This window comes from Dipodomys spectabilis, unplaced genomic scaffold (assembly GCF_019054845.1).
Source record: "Dipodomys spectabilis isolate Male_0828 unplaced genomic scaffold, ASM1905484v1 ptg000132l, whole genome shotgun sequence".
NCBI lineage: Eukaryota > Metazoa > Chordata > Mammalia > Rodentia > Heteromyidae > Dipodomys > Dipodomys spectabilis.
Window position 1 is genome coordinate 5,359,043 of NW_024870809.1, and position 15,835 is coordinate 5,374,877.

The following is a 15,835-nucleotide window of genomic DNA, read 5'->3' on the forward strand; positions in this document are numbered from 1 at the left end:
ATGGAATTGAGACAACAGGTATAAATAAATATGAAGAGAACACAATGGCCAAGTCAGTAAGCTGATGGCCTTCACTAAATACCTGTCTTCAAACTCTATAATTCGGGTTTTGTAACTGTTCACTATCATACCATTCCTTCACACACTTACCTCAATAGTTTTCAGTTAGAACTACCAAAGAGGAAGAGTTTAGGAACAAAATTCTTACAGAAATTGGCTGCATCTCCTTCTGATGGAAGAAAGACCACTGGATGGAGAGCTTGTCCCGAGAGGCTACAGTGGTGGTGTAGATGCAGATGAGAGTGACATCCGCTCCAATAGTCACATTCACATAAGCATCTGGGATGGTCACTTGTACCATACTGGCTTGACCTGAAAAGATAATCATCAGAAAACAATGGTACACATTCACATTTTGATAACATTAATTTATTTTACCACAAAACACTTCCAGAGATATTACTTGAGAGAATCCGTGGTGATGAGGAGATGGTAGAATGAAAAATACAGAAAACCTGAGCAGGCAATAGGTGCAGGAAGAGAAATTTCAAACAAGTTACAATGTGGAGATACAAATCCTAGGTGAGATAATAGCTCTAAATTGGAGATTCCTTCTGTATAAAGTCCTTACACACAGGTTCTTAGAGTCTTGTCTATCAACAACAAAGATCGATGATGTAGAGAAAAACCAGTTCTTCTCAGGAACAAGAAGGTTCCTTGAATGTGTGACCTATGGTTTTAAAACTGTCTCTTCTGCTTGTCCTAGACATATACTAATTATTGCAGATAAGGGAAACCATGGGACTTATGTTTCTTTGGGTCTGGCTTACTTCACTTAATATAATTTTTTCCAAGTCTTTCCATTTCCTAACAAATGGAGTGGTGTCATTCTTTCTGATGGAGGCATGGAATTCCATTTATATATATATATATGTATATATATATATATATATATATCACATTTTCTTGAGAGCTATGTACATATGACCATATAAGCTGATGTTAAACAAAATGAGCCACAAGATAGGGGCACAAGAGATTTTATCTTTCTTGCTGTTCGTTTTAATGTACTTATAATGTACTATGTAATTTTTTTTGTTTCTTTGTATGTTCTTCCCCCGTGGTATAACCCCTGTTTTCACTGTATTTGATTCCTGTGCTCTGCATGTTGTATATACATTTTTCTAATTTGAGAAGGGAAGGGAAATAACAAAATGCTGAAATAAAGATACAGATGACCCATTGTAACAATGAGATGTACAAGACACTATGTTGAAAATGAACTTTACACCCTTGGGGGAGTAGGAGTTGGAGAGGTGGGGACGAAAAGGATGGTAGGGGAAAAATAAAGGAGAGGGTAACAATGTTCAATAGAAAATGGACTCATTATCTTGCTCATGTAACTCTAACCCCTCTGTACAGTATCTTTTATATATATATATAGTGTATATATATATATATATATATACATATATATATATATATATATATATATATATATAAACTAATTCTCAAAATAGTTTTCTCTGGCTTTCAGGGCTGAAACAAGGAAAATCTCAGGCAAACTGGGGTGATCTGATCTCTAACACCATGCATGGGGTGGGACATTGAAAGATCAACATTATATTCATAAAAAATAATAGCCCCACATTAATTTTCTTTTGCACTCTCATCCTCTAATGAGGATACATGAGTATACAAAATCGACATGACTAATAGTAATGTCAGTCCTCTTTCTAATGTTTAATACAATATATTCTTATATACATTTTTAACTTTTTTCCATTTTAATTTCCCAGTAAATATAGCTAGAAATAACGCACATACAGGAAATGTTTGTGAGATGCTTAATAATTTTTTGGTCTGTGCTAGATTGAACATAAGGCCTTGTGCATGCTACGCAAGCTCCCTAACACTAGGCTCTATTGCCACCCCTCTGTTACTGATTTCTAGTTTGATCCAATTACGATCAGAGAACATATTTCTTATTATTTCAATTATGTTTCACTTTAATTAACTATATTAATTACATTTTAATTTTAATTATTTTCAATTATATTTAATTTTCTTGGGTTTTATGGCCAAGCTCAAGGTCTTTTTGTGTTAACATTCTATAGTAGCTTGGCATGTTCATAGGTGACATGTTCTATAACAAGAGACAGGATTTTAAAACAATGTGACTAAGCCAATAGAGATGCTATTCACAATAGTTCACTTTCTTTTGATATTCTGTCTAATAGAGTTATTAGTTTCTGAGTTTTTGATATTCTTTACTATATCTGTGGATTTTCCTCTTTCTCATTTTAACCCTACCAGTTTTGTTTGAATCTGCTGTTTTATGTGGTCACATGAAGAATCATTAGGCTCTCCTGTTGGATTGAGTCTTTTATCTTTAGGGAATGTGTATGCAGTGTGTGTGTGTGTGTGTGTGTGTGTGTGTGTGTGTGTGTGTGTGTTGTAGTAGTAGTAGTAGTAGTAGTAGTAGTAGTAGTAGTAGTAGTAGTTTCCTTTGTTCTTAAATCTACTTTATCAGATATATAGCTACCCTAGGTTTTAGAAAAATGTTTATACAGTATATATTTTTCAATCCTTTTTACATTCAGTCTACTTATATTTTTAAATTTAATGTGAATTTCTTTGGATCTATATAATTGTAGTTATAGCCAATGTGACTGCATTTAATAAGTAATTATTGGAAGGTTAATTCCTAAGTATGCCATTTTATTATTTGTTTTCCATTTGTTTCCTTTGGTTCCTGCCTTCTTATTGGTCACTTGAACATTTTTATGCCAACAATATTCATCTATGTATTAATATAAGTATCTTTGTGTAGCTTTCATAGTGGTTGCTCTGGGCTTTACAATATTAATATGAGTCATAACAGTCTATCAGTATCACTATTTCACCACTTTGAGAAAAGTATACAAATCTTTCTTTCATTTAAGTCCATTTACCTTCTCTACTTCTAATTTTTATTCTTCTGAATATAAGAATGCTATTGGAGCTGGGAAGTTGGCTCAGTGGTAGAGTGCTTGCCTTGCATGCATGAGGCCCTAAGTTCGATTCCTCAGCACCACATAAGCAGAAAAAGCTGGAAGTGGTGCTGTGGCTCAAGTGGTAGAGCGCTAGCCTTGAGCTGAAGAGCTGAGGGACAGTGCCCAGGCCCAGAGTTCAGGCCCATGACCTGCAAAAAAAAAAAAAAAAAGAATGCTATTGGGATTTTCTGGTATTGTTTTTGTTTTGTGGTGGTCCTGGGACTTGAACTGAGGGCCTAGGCATTATCTCTGAGCTTTGTTTTGCTCAAGACTACTGCTCTACCACTTGAGCTCCATTTCCAGTTTTTTGTTTTTGTTTTTGTTTTTTGGTTAATTGGAGATAAGTCTCAGGTCTCTGACTTCAAATCACGACCCTCAAATCTCAGCTTCCTGAATATCTAAGATTACAGTTGTGAGCCACCATTGCCCAGCTAGAATGATATAGTTTTTGTTTCAATCCTCACATGATTTGTGAAAAAAAAAAGTGAAAAATATGTTGATGAACTCAGTCACAGAACAAAAATGACAAAAAATGGAATTTATATCTGGTGAAACTATTCTTTGAGAATTAAAAAAAACAGATTCCCCATCAACAGAAAACAAAAGGATTTGTAACTTACTAAAATACACTTAAGGAATTACATCAAACATAAAGGAAATTACTAGATAAGCTCACCTAACCCTGTAACATTACCTACTTCGGAGGCAGGTGTTAGGGGATCACAGTCCCCGGCCAGCCTGGGCAAAAAAATGGTCACGAGACTCCATATCAGCCAAAGGCTTGGTTATAGTGAGCACCTGTTATCCTAGCTACAAGGGAAGCACAATAGCGAGGCATAGTGACACATACCTATCATCCCAGAAATAAGGGGAAGCACAAGTAGAAGGATTGTAGCCCAGGTGGGCTTGGGCATAAAGTGAGATCCTACCTTGAAAACTAAGGCATGACTCAAGTGGTATAGTGCTTGTCTAGCAAGTACAAGGCCAGTTCAATCCCCAGTACTACACAGACATACAGATAGATGATAGATGGATAGATGATAAAGTAAATGATAGAATAAAGGTTCTTGTAGCATGAGGAATACAGAAGGAAAAGATGACTATATACTATAGACAATGTTGAAGAAGCCAGACACCATCTCTACCTGCCATATCAATAACTAGAGAAATAATACAATGATGAGGAAGCCAGACACTATCTCTGCCTGCCATATTAATGCACCGGGAAGCCATTTATAGCACAGACCAAAATGGAGGGAAATGATAATCAACAACTTGAGAATGACAACTGGTTCAAATGTTTTCCATTATATTTTAAAATAACATTTTATTTTAAAATTAAAACATACATGGGCTGGGAAGGTGGCTCAGTGGTAGAGCACTTGCCTTGCATGCATGAGGCCCTGGGTTTGATTCCTCAGCTCCACATAAGCAAAAAGAAAAAAGCCGGAAGTGGCGCTGTGGCTCAAGTGGTAGAGCGCTAGCCTTGAGCTGAAGAGCTGAGGGACAGCACCCAGGCCCAGAGTTCAGGACCCACAACCAGACCCAAAAATAAATAAAAATTAAATTAAATTAAATTAAAACATACAAATGTATTAACTAATTTGAGATCTGCAAACTTAGTAATATCACATTAGATTTCAAATTGGAACTTCAAATTTTAAAGTGAGACAACATATATTTTTAGCTATTCTTTTCCTGCTCAAATTCCCAATACTCATCTATAATTCATTCTTTTTTTTGTATATGTGTGCCAATCTTGGGGCTTGAACTCAAGGCTTAGATACTGTCCCGGAGCTTTTTTGCTCAAAGCTAGTGCTCTATCACTTAAGCCACAGCTCAACTTCCAGGTTTTTTTGGTGGTTAATCGGTGCTGTGTCTCACAGTCATTTCTACACAAACTTGCTTTGAAATGTGATCCTCTTATCTCAGCCTCTTGAGTAGCTAGGATTACAGGTGTGAGCCACTGGTGCCCAGCTTATAATTGATCCTTCATTATAATATATTTGGTTACTGTAGCAGTAGTTAATATTGAACTCAGGGCCTTGTGCCTGTTAGGCAGGAACTGTACCACTTATAGGGTCTCACTACATTGAAAACCGTGGTTTCAAAATATATTACTTTCAAATGCACAGTATGTACATAAACAATATTAATGTATTTTTCCAAAAGGTAATGACTACATATTAAAAGTGCAATTTTGCAAAAGGATTTTTGTTTAAATTACTTTTCCTGAATAAGAGTTTAAACTATGACCTCTAAGCAGTCATTGAAAACATTTTCACTAAAATATAAAATTCCACCAGGCATTGGTGATTCATGCCTATAGTCTTAGCTACTGAGGTTCTAAGCCAACCCAGGCAGGAAAAGTCTGTGAGACTCTTATCTCCAATTAACCACCAGAAAACTAGAAGTAGAGCTGTGTAGTAGAACACTAGCCTTGAACATAAAGAGCTATCACGCGTGTAATCCTAGCTACTCAGGAGGCTGAGATGTGAGGATCGCAGTTCAAAGCCAGCCCGGGCAGGAGAGACCGTGAGACTCCTATCTCCAATAAACCACCAGAAAACCGGAAATGGCACTGTAGCTCAAGTGGTAGAGCGCTCGCCTTGAGCTGAAGAGCTGAGGGACAGCGCCCAGGCCCAGAGTTCAAGACCCATGGCCGACAAAAAAAAAAAAAAAAAAAGAACAGAGCTCCGGGTCCTGAGTTTCATGACATACATACATACATACATACACACACATGCATACATACATATATAATTCTTTTCTTGGTTTAATCTTAAACATATATACAAAGCTCATTTCTTGATGTCAACACACATTTACTATGTGTCCACCATGTGCCAGGCAGCACGTGTGACACCACTTTACTTTCTCTTTAAAACAAGTACAGATGCAGTATCAAAGTGTACACTGAAAGAAACACTATAAGTTTTTCCACAGCATTACTTGGATCAACTAGGGTCTCCTGAATCACTGAAGTGATCTGATAACTGTAAATGGCAGATATAGCTTACCCAAATCTTCCCTTCTCTGACTTCTCTGCATTTGTAAGCACAGAAGCTGGCAATATATTATAGCCTATTCCCATTCCATCTGCTGGCTTTACACATTTAGATATACAGCATATTTTACACATCAAGAAAAACAGTAGTTTCACCAGATATTCAAAAGTATTGGGTACTCTGATTGGGTCTTGTTTTACAAGTCATATGTAAGAACTCAACAGTATATCATTATTTTTTATTATAAAAATTGCATAAAACTTGTAATCTCCATTTTTAATGTAATAGACTTGCAGAGGAAAACTGTTAAGAAATTCACCCAAATTGAAGTAGTGGTAGGATTTTGGGGAAATTTTATTTTCTTACTTATATATTTTCATGTTTGCAACCTTTCTACAATGATCATTTATTATGTGTGCCTAATCAGCCAGTAAAATTTTTACATAGGCTAATTATTTTTAAAATTATCCTAGTCAGCCACTAGTGGCTCATGTCTAAAATCTTAGCTACTCAGCAGGCTAAGATCTGAGGGTCATGGTTCGAAGCCAGCATAAACAGGAAAGTCCATGTGACTCATCTTCAATTAACCAACAAAAAGCCAGAAGTGTAGCTGTAGCTCAAGTGATAGAACGTAACCTTGAGGGGAAATAAAAACACTCAGGGATAGCACCCAGGCCCTGAGTTAAAGCCATAGGACTGGCATACACATGTTAAAAAAATTACCCTTGCCCACATTCCAAACCCTGTGTCTAACAAAGGCCAGCTTAAGGCTCATTCAAGGAAATAGGTGTTGACTATAGGTATGGTTCCTGAGAGCTGGGGACAAAGCCTGGGCTTAACCCAATTGGCTAAGGATTGGAAGAAGAGACAAAGACTTTAACTACTAAAATTACATTTAAATGAATATTCTATGGGGTAAGAAAAATAGTAATGACCTAAACGTTTTGTTTAGGTCATGAGATGAATGCAATATTGGCTTCTGATGACTTGACTCCTCCCAATACCTGAGTTTAGAAATTAGAAATGAATGTTCAAACAATTGTTACCAACCACAACATAGTTTTGAAAATGAACATTTTTTTCTAATTGTAAAAAATGTATGGGCTCTGGGTTTGATACCCAACACTGAAAAAAATCAATATACAACATTCCTTTATAAAAACAGGAAATTTTGGGACAGAATATCAAAATCATGTAGAAATCTATTGTCTAGAAGTAACCACCATTTGCACATTATCTTTTATTAATTTATTATAGCTGTTTGCGTATCCCACTTTTTCATAATACTTTATCCTAAGCATATTCTTATTCTTATTTCATTAAATATGCTAGTCAATCTCATTTAGGAATATCTATAATTACTGATAACTTAAAATATCCTCTGTGTGTGTGTGTGTGTGTGTGTGCACACGTGCGTGTGTGTGTGTGTGTGTGTGTGTGTGTGTGTGTGTGCCAGTCCTGGGGCTTGAATTCACAGCCTGGGTGCTAGTGCACTACCACTGAGCCACAGCTTCACTTTTGGATTTTTTTGGTGTTTAACTTGAGGCGTGAGAGTCTCACTGAATTTCCTGCCACAGGCTAGCTTTGATCCATGATCCTCAGATGTCAAACTCCTGAGAAGCTAAGATTACACACACTAGCCACCAATTCCCAGCATTAAAATATTCTCCTTTTTTCCGTGCAAGGATAATATTTGTGCCTCTACTTCTAGCTTCCTGGCTGGAATAGAACTTCAGTCCTCTGATCTCAGCGAGAAGCTAGGATTACAGGTGTGAGACATGGATGCCTGGCTTAAAATAGCTTGACAAACACTATTATTGTATCTATCATAGACATAGCCTTATCATAAGGAGAGATTGGTATTTGAAAAAAAAGGCCAAAGATTTTCTGTATTAATCATCTCTCCTGAGTGTAATGTTGGGATTTTAAATTAAAAAAAAATTTATTCTTTGCACATTCTCTACAACCACCCATATTATACACATTGATAAAAAAAAACTCACAAAATATAAAATATAATCTTAGTTTGGAAAAGCACAACTCTCAAGAAATATAATACAATAAAACACTTCACAAATCTCTGTTCTTCCCACATTTATGTCTGGCTCGAACGCAGGCTCTACCTGATGTAACAACAGAATACAATAATCACAAAGAGCTTAGAAGAAACACTGAAGTAAAACAGAAACCTCCCTTGCTGAGAAAATGCATTTGTTCCCCTTTGAAACAACACAATATTATTACAGTCTTGCCTCCCAAATATCAGTATGACACAATTCGCTAAGCAAGAATTCTACAAATGACTCAATATACTAGTCACGAGTCCTTTTAAGCCTAGGAGAGAAAAAAAATTCTATGTAAGAGTTTGTTATTTCAGTCTAAAACAAAACTCCATTTCCAGTTTAAAGTTTCTTTTCTTACCTATAAGGCAGCTTAGGATGAGGAAGAATTTCCAAAATGCAAACACCATCATGTAGAGTTTTTAGTGGAGAGCAACAAGTGCCTGTGTCTCGCCTCGACTAAGTCAAGTCTCCAACTGGCTTCTTCAATCACACCGAGGTTTGCCAGGCTTATCTTCTGGGCATCACGGAGCAAATATGCTTCCTCAGGCTTACTTATTGGGTACAGAGCTTTCTCAGAGCTGCTTTGTGTTTCTTTGCAACAGTTTTCAAGGGGTGTGTCTCTGATATATTTGCTACTGTGTTAATAATAAACCCATGTATTTAAATTCTTCAAGCTCTTTATACACAGATTCTCTGAGTCTCATTGTTTCAACTCAATCTTTTAAAAAATTTTACAAGGAGGGTGAAGACACAGTGTGAATAAAATGCAAATAAAGGCTGACAATGCTAATTAATTTCAAATATTTCCATGAAAATCTTGTAACTGATTTACCTCTTTTCACTAATTAGGCTAGTAAATTGATGATACGATGTTTCCTGGGGAGATGGGGTTTTCAGGAGGGGCACAGGGGATTTGAAGCAAATAAAAAGGATTCATTTCTACACAAACAAAACTGAATATGTCACTTTCTGATTTGAAGACCTGACAATTGTCACTAATCTCCACAAAAATTGACAATAGAATGAATTGCATGCTTTTGTTTCCCAAGTTAGAAACTTTATAACACTTATACCCTACCCTGATTTTATAAAATGATATTAGTAAATAAATGCTTCAAAACTTCCATTAGATTAGTCTGAATTTTTTTTTCAAAATAAGCTCCCTTAGTAGATGGGATAGGGTTTCCTTAGAAGTGGAGGTTTACTAGGAGGGTGGAGAAGACTGCATAGGTGGGGAGCCTTCCTGAGTTCCTCTCAAAATCCAGTTAATGTGAGCAACTTAAAGGCCTTTGATTATTCCCAATCTCTAGATCCTGTTGTTTCCATGTCAACACTCACTCTCACATGGGTCCCTTCCTCAATCTTCTTCTTCCATTGTGATCCAGATACTCAGCACCTCACCTCTGGCTTAACTATAACCGCTTCCTAAATGGTCTACCTGACTTCCTCCTTCATCTTGTGTATCAGTCACAGACCAATATTCTAATTAAATATTCTAAATAAATTAAATTAAATAAATAATATTCTAACAGACCAATGTTCTAATTAAACTTTTTTTCAATAACATCCATTATAGACTTTTCCCAGCAAGTCCAAACTCCTACATCTGCATTCTCAGCCTCCCATGATCTGGTCCTCTCCATGTTTAAACTTTAGCCACATTCAGTTATCCACTTGAAAAATGTTGCCGAGGTTTATCACTCAGTCTTTAGTCACAGGAAATCACACATTTCAAATGATGTGCTTTAATGTACAGGAAATTTTCATTTCTTTTAAATTAAGAACCCACCTTAATGAAGAGAAGCTAATTTCCTCTTGATTGTCTTTTTCACAATGTCTCAAACAAATCCCGACATTCTATAACACTTAAGCAAAATACCTAAACTGCCTCTATGCAAAACCTATCAGGGACAGGAGGGATTCCATTATAACAAATTCTAAGAGATCACCTGAATTTTGATATTAATTGACTGTTTCTTTAAAGAAGTAGGTAATTAACTGGCACATGAAATATGGACCTTTATAGTTTTAGAAGGCTTTATACTTTTTAAAAACTATTTTTCTATTTTACCTTCATCACTGTCCAATAAAATAAATAGCACAGGTATAATCTATGTTTTCTCTGTAAGAAAACTAAAGTCAGAAATGTCCTTTTCCCAAGGCCACAAGGCACACATTGGAAACTTTATAGTGTCACAGTGTGATTGGAGTGCAACAAATAAGCTACAGCCTCCAAGATTCTCCCTTGGGAACTTTCAGAAATACATGACATTTGATTTCTTCTTCTTTTTTTAACACCTAAAAATTACAAAATTAATACAATTGTAAGGCAAAAAGATTTCATAGAACTAAGAAGTATTTAGAGGGGAGAAAAAGTCCAACATTATAGTTTGATTTTCCTGTTAAAAAGCATTTCTGTTATTCTGTCATATCCAACAACATTTGCAGTTCCACCCTATTTTAAAGCTGCATATTATTTCATAACATGATAAAATAGTGTGACTTATTTAACCATTCTCCTTTGGTGAGTTATTAAATTGTTTCCAGTTTTCACTATTATAAATATCTTTCTGTCTAGATCTCATATCATTTGTGCAGTTAGTTTTCTAGTTGGGTCCCTAGAAATAGAATTGATGGATCAAAGGACATGAATATTTAAATTTTTAGTAGACTGAAAAATTGTTCATCAGAAATTCTTTATGAATCTGCAGCTTTATTAAGAGTATGTGAGAATGCTGTTTCTCCACAGGCTTGCTAACAATGAAAGTTTCAAGACTTGGACTGAGAGCATGGCTCAAGTAGCAGAGCACTTGCCTAGCAAGCACAAGGCCCTTAATTTAAAACTAAGTACCAGACTCCATGCCCCCTGTGTCTCTGTGGTTGTGTCCAGTGTCCTGTCTCAGCTCCAGTCATCATGGAGTCCCAATTCAGGTCTCCATTGGAGCTGAATTGGCTTGTTGGTATTGTTTTTGTTATTTCTTTCCTCTTTAGCATGTTTCCTGGCTGTGTTATGTGTATTTGCATGCTGTAGGCCTTTGTAACAACTGGCGGCCTGCAGGCTGTTAACTGTATAATAAAGGCTCCAATATTCTATATTTAAAAAAAAAAAAAACTAAGTACCACAAAAAATGATGTCTCATAGAATGAGCACTGAGACATTTAGTATACTCAGCACAGTACCAAGGTACATTTAAAAAGGAAAACTGTAAGCAATAATTTTTACTAGTGTCATAAACTGAGCCTCTTTTCACAGGTGTACTAGCCTAACTGGTATTCTTTTGCCATAGCCTGTTTTCCATTGGTCATCTGTCTTTTAAGATTGTAGAAGAACTTTGCACATATCGTGAATCTAATTCTGGGATTTGTGTCTATAATCTTTTTTTTTCTTCATACATCACTTTTCAGTTTTATGCCTCTCACTATAAAAAGTTTGTTTCATTTTGTCAATTTTTTCTTTTTTTTGTCGGTTGTGGGACTTGAACTCTGGGCTTGGGCGCTGTCCCTCAGCTCTTCAGCTCAAGGCAAGTGCTCTACTGCTTAAGCCACAGCACCACTTCCGGTTTTCTAGTGGTTTTTTGGAGATAAGAGTCTCACAGAATTTCCTGCCCGGGCTGGCTTTAAATTGTGATTCTCAGATTTCAGCCTCCTGAGTAGCTAGGATTACAGGTGTGAGCCACCAGCGCCCAGCTATCATTTTGTCAATTTTTTCTTTGTAGCTTCTGAGTTTTGTAATTTCTCAAACTCAAGACTACAGAAGTATTTTTCCATGGTATTATTGAATAACATACAACATTAGCTATGCTTCTAATGCTTCTATAAGCTTGATTGTAGCCATCTCAGTTATAGCAACCCTATCCTTCCAGTTGCTCAGAACATAAGCATTGAGTCCTCCTCTTCCTTATACCATATCCAATGCATTAGCAATTTTTTCCCATGTTCAAAAGCTCTCCAAATTCTGACAACTTTCTCTACCTTCACTGCCCACATCCTGGCCTGAGTTTCCATCACCAATTGCCTAGACCACTGCAATAGCTTCTTAACTAGTCTATTTGCCTTTATTGTTTCCCCTCTATCTATTCTCCTCATATATGCCATAAGGATCTTTTTAACGTGTAAATTAGATCAAGTCTTGCCTTTGCCCAACTCTGCTGCAAGTTACCAATAACTCTGACAGTAAAAACTAAGGCCTATTTATAGGTTAGGTTAGAAATTCATAGTTTATGTGTTAAGTGTCTTTCTTTCTTTCTTTTTTTTTTGCTTCCCACCCCAACCCAAGTGTCTTGTTTAACACCTTCTACATGGTAAATAGAGGGTAAGTATAAGCTCCTAAGCTTGCGAAAGTCAGTTCTAGCACCCTTACTATTTCTCCTAGGGTCGTGAAGACCTTTCTACACAATCTGGCATACAGTTCTCCAGATCTCAACCTCTTAAGTAGCTAGGATTACTGAAATAAGCCACCAGTACCTACCTCATTTTTAAACTACAAAAACAGCATCCCTGAATTTGATCATCTAGCATATGAATTAGAATTATTTTCAAAGTAAAAGAATCTTAGTTAAAGAGTAATAATTTGTACTATATAGGATATTAGCACATTTAGAATGTCATTTCACCATATCTCAAACAATACAGAAAAATAAATTTCAAATGGGTTAAATGCAGATTTACAAATTCATCTACTTAAGAATTAGTACTTACCGGATACTGGTGAATCATAACTGTAATTCTACTTCCTTGGGAGACTAAGACCCGGAGAACTGTGTTATAAATCTTATCAAGACCAAAAAGTCTGTGAAATTCTGTCTCTGATTTGCCAACAAAGTGATGGACTGGAGGCATGGCTCATAGAGTGCCAGCCATAAGCAAGCAAGCTAAAGCAAGAGCATTAGGACCTTAGTTCAAGCCCCAATGCCAACCCACACAAAAGAGGGGGGAAAAGAAATAAAATGCAATTATAAAGAGATTACTTTGTGTGACTTGGGAGCTGGCTCAGAAGGATATCTAGGTTCTAGAAGAGACCAATATCATTATTGTGGCACCAACATGAGACAGAAACAGAGTCAGAGTCAAAAAGAATGAGAGAGTCAGAAGATCTGGAACTAGAAGCTTTCCATATATGTTTTTTGATTATCAAAATAGTCTTTGTGGAAAACTGCAGCTTATTGGACTTCTTTATGTACATTTTGTAGTTTAGTATGATGTTAAAAGTCTTAAATTACACATGAATGGGCACCATCTAACCAGTATTCAGTATCTAAATATTTTGTTTCTGTTATGATGGTTCCAAAGAGGATTCAAAATGCCTTAAGAGAATCACAGCACCAATCCTTTTTCCAACATCCTGCGAGGATTATCTTTTGATCAACCCTACCAGCTCTTCAAACTCTTAACTCATATATATCACTGTCTGTTTCCAAACTTGTGCTCCTTACCTAGCATTGTTGCTCATGCCTCCATTATAAGTTTCCATTGGGACATTCTTTATTTTCCCTTCATTCCAACTCTTTTGAGAATAGTTCTGAAACCTCTCTTCAGTCCATCTTCTTACCATCGCCTATGCATACTCTCTAGTTCAGCCTCCAATATCTCTCATTTAGATTGACTCTACCTTCCTAGCCTATCTCCTAGCCTCTAATAACCACTTCCCCTCTCTCAAATCTGTCCTTTGTAACCCTATCAGACCATTTCTCCGAAAGTCCAATTTGGACATTCTTTTGTTCAAAAATCTTCCACAACCCCATCACCTTTAGCAATAGATATGAGCATTTTATCTGGCATTCAAGTGATAGACTGCTTTTTCTGTTCTACTTGCTAATTATTTGCAACAAGGAATGTCTGAGCTGGCAAAAGTCTTACAAGTGATTTCCAGACAAAACTGAATCGTCGCCTTAACGTAGACCTCAGTTTTCTACCCCTGTGCTTCTGCATCTATCTGCTATTTTCTTCTCGATCACATACCAACCAAGTCTAATTGTTAACAAATATATACATCTTATTTGCTGCTCACAAATACTAATATCTCTATGGATTCTTTATGGAGCCTTACCCAATGTGCTCTCACGTTTGTAGACTCAGTTATGATCTTTCACATGGTTCTTAAAGTATATCTTAGCCAAGCACCAGTGGCTCATACCTGTAATCTTAGCTACTCAGGAGGCTGAGATCCGAGGACTGTAGTTTGAAACCAACCTGAGCAGGAAGAGACTGTGAGACTCTTACTCCAATTATCTATCCAAAAAATCCAGGCATGGAGCTGTGGCTTATGTGGTAGAGCACTAGCCTGAGCACAAAAGCTCAGGGACAGAGCCCAGCTGCTGAGTTCAAGCCCCAGAACTAGCACAAAAATGTATGCCTTATCTTTTGTAGACTTGTCCTCTTTATGTCTCCAAGACTGAAAGCTTCTAAGGAGGAAGGAGGGGATGAGGACTGGGTGATTTTATGCACTTACATGCTTTTTTTTTTTAACTGTATTTTTTTGTCTTTTCTTTTTTGGTACTGGGGAACAAACCCAGGACATTGCACTTGCTAGGCAAGCACTTTGCCACTGAGCTACATCCCAGCCCAGCACTTACATGCTTGTTTGAGTGAGGCATTGTGCTAAGAGTTTTACACATTATCCAACTTAATATTCCTCACAGCCTGGTGAGGTAGGTAGTGTTATTGTTCTCCTTTTGTAATTAAGGAAATTGAACTACAGAACAATTAAGCAATTTGCACAAATGCACAATAGGTGGACTCAGGACTCATATTTTCACCCTTCTTAGCCTATCTCAGATATCCCTATTATATCACTTGTTGTCTTACTTCATATGCACACTTAGTGTTCTATACTCCTTAGAGAACACCAAATGTTGTACCTTTCAGTTTTCTATTCCTATTCTTTACTGTATAAGGCTAGTGAGCAGCTATTTTTTAGTCTTGTGTTACCAGTCCCCTGTTGTAAAAGGACTCCCAGTCATCCTTTCCGAATATGGCTGCTATTGATTAAAACTTTAGTCCCCCAGTAGCCATCTTCTTGCTAAAACTGAGGCACAGAAAAATATTTAGATTATATGAACACCAGAGCCAGGACCTCCGGAGCATATGCTCTTAACTTAAGGCTAACTTACTGCTGCTTTAAGAACCCGGTAAGTGCTGAACAAATGTTTGGTTAATCCACTTTTCACACTCATGGCATCTATTTTGTATGCTAGCAGTCATTTACATGCATACAGTCATATATTTGTTGAAAAACAAACCTAAACCATATTACCAATATTAATAATAACAACCAAAATCTTCCTTATCCAAGGTTAATACTGAGCTGCCTTGAAAAAAAATAGAAAAGAGAAGCAGTCCATATTTCTACAATTCTCTAAAGAGCTGGAAGCTACTTTAAAAAGTGGAATCCTCCAGTGAATTCTCTGTTGGTAAGCATGGCAGTACTCCCATTGTCCTGCATACCCACATATAAAGACTAGAGTTTCTCTCAGCAGTGAACTGTTATGCACATGCATCCTTAAATAAGGCTTCTACATATCTTATTAAAAGTCTTCCAGAAGCTTCTAGCAAAATGCCAGAAGGGGTCTCAGTAGGTCTATTGAAGCAGGGGCATTTTAGGAGTATATTTAAGGAAGACCAAGAAGGGTCTTCTCCACTTGAATTTGGGAAATCCTTCTTCCTTGTCCTAAAGAGAAGAACCATGAAGAAACTTCTCCTTTGGTAAATCAAGTTTTAACAATAAGTATGA

The 15,835-nt window shown here is 36.7% G+C and overlaps 1 protein-coding gene across 1 annotated transcript in view; it reads right to left on the reverse strand.

Annotated features, from left to right (window-relative positions):
* Vsig1 (V-set and immunoglobulin domain containing 1) overlaps positions 1-8,618 on the reverse strand; it is a 31,964-nt gene extending 23,346 nt beyond the window's left edge. Inside the window, exons 1-2 of the mRNA XM_042690063.1 lie at positions 8,465-8,618; positions 209-372 (exon numbers count right to left, since the gene is read on the reverse strand). Of these exons, the coding sequence (XP_042545997.1) occupies positions 209-372; positions 8,465-8,516 (216 nt within the window). The 5' untranslated portion in view covers positions 8,517-8,618. The remainder of the gene's footprint in view (positions 1-208; positions 373-8,464) is intronic.
* Between the last annotated feature and the right edge of the window lie 7,217 nt (positions 8,619-15,835).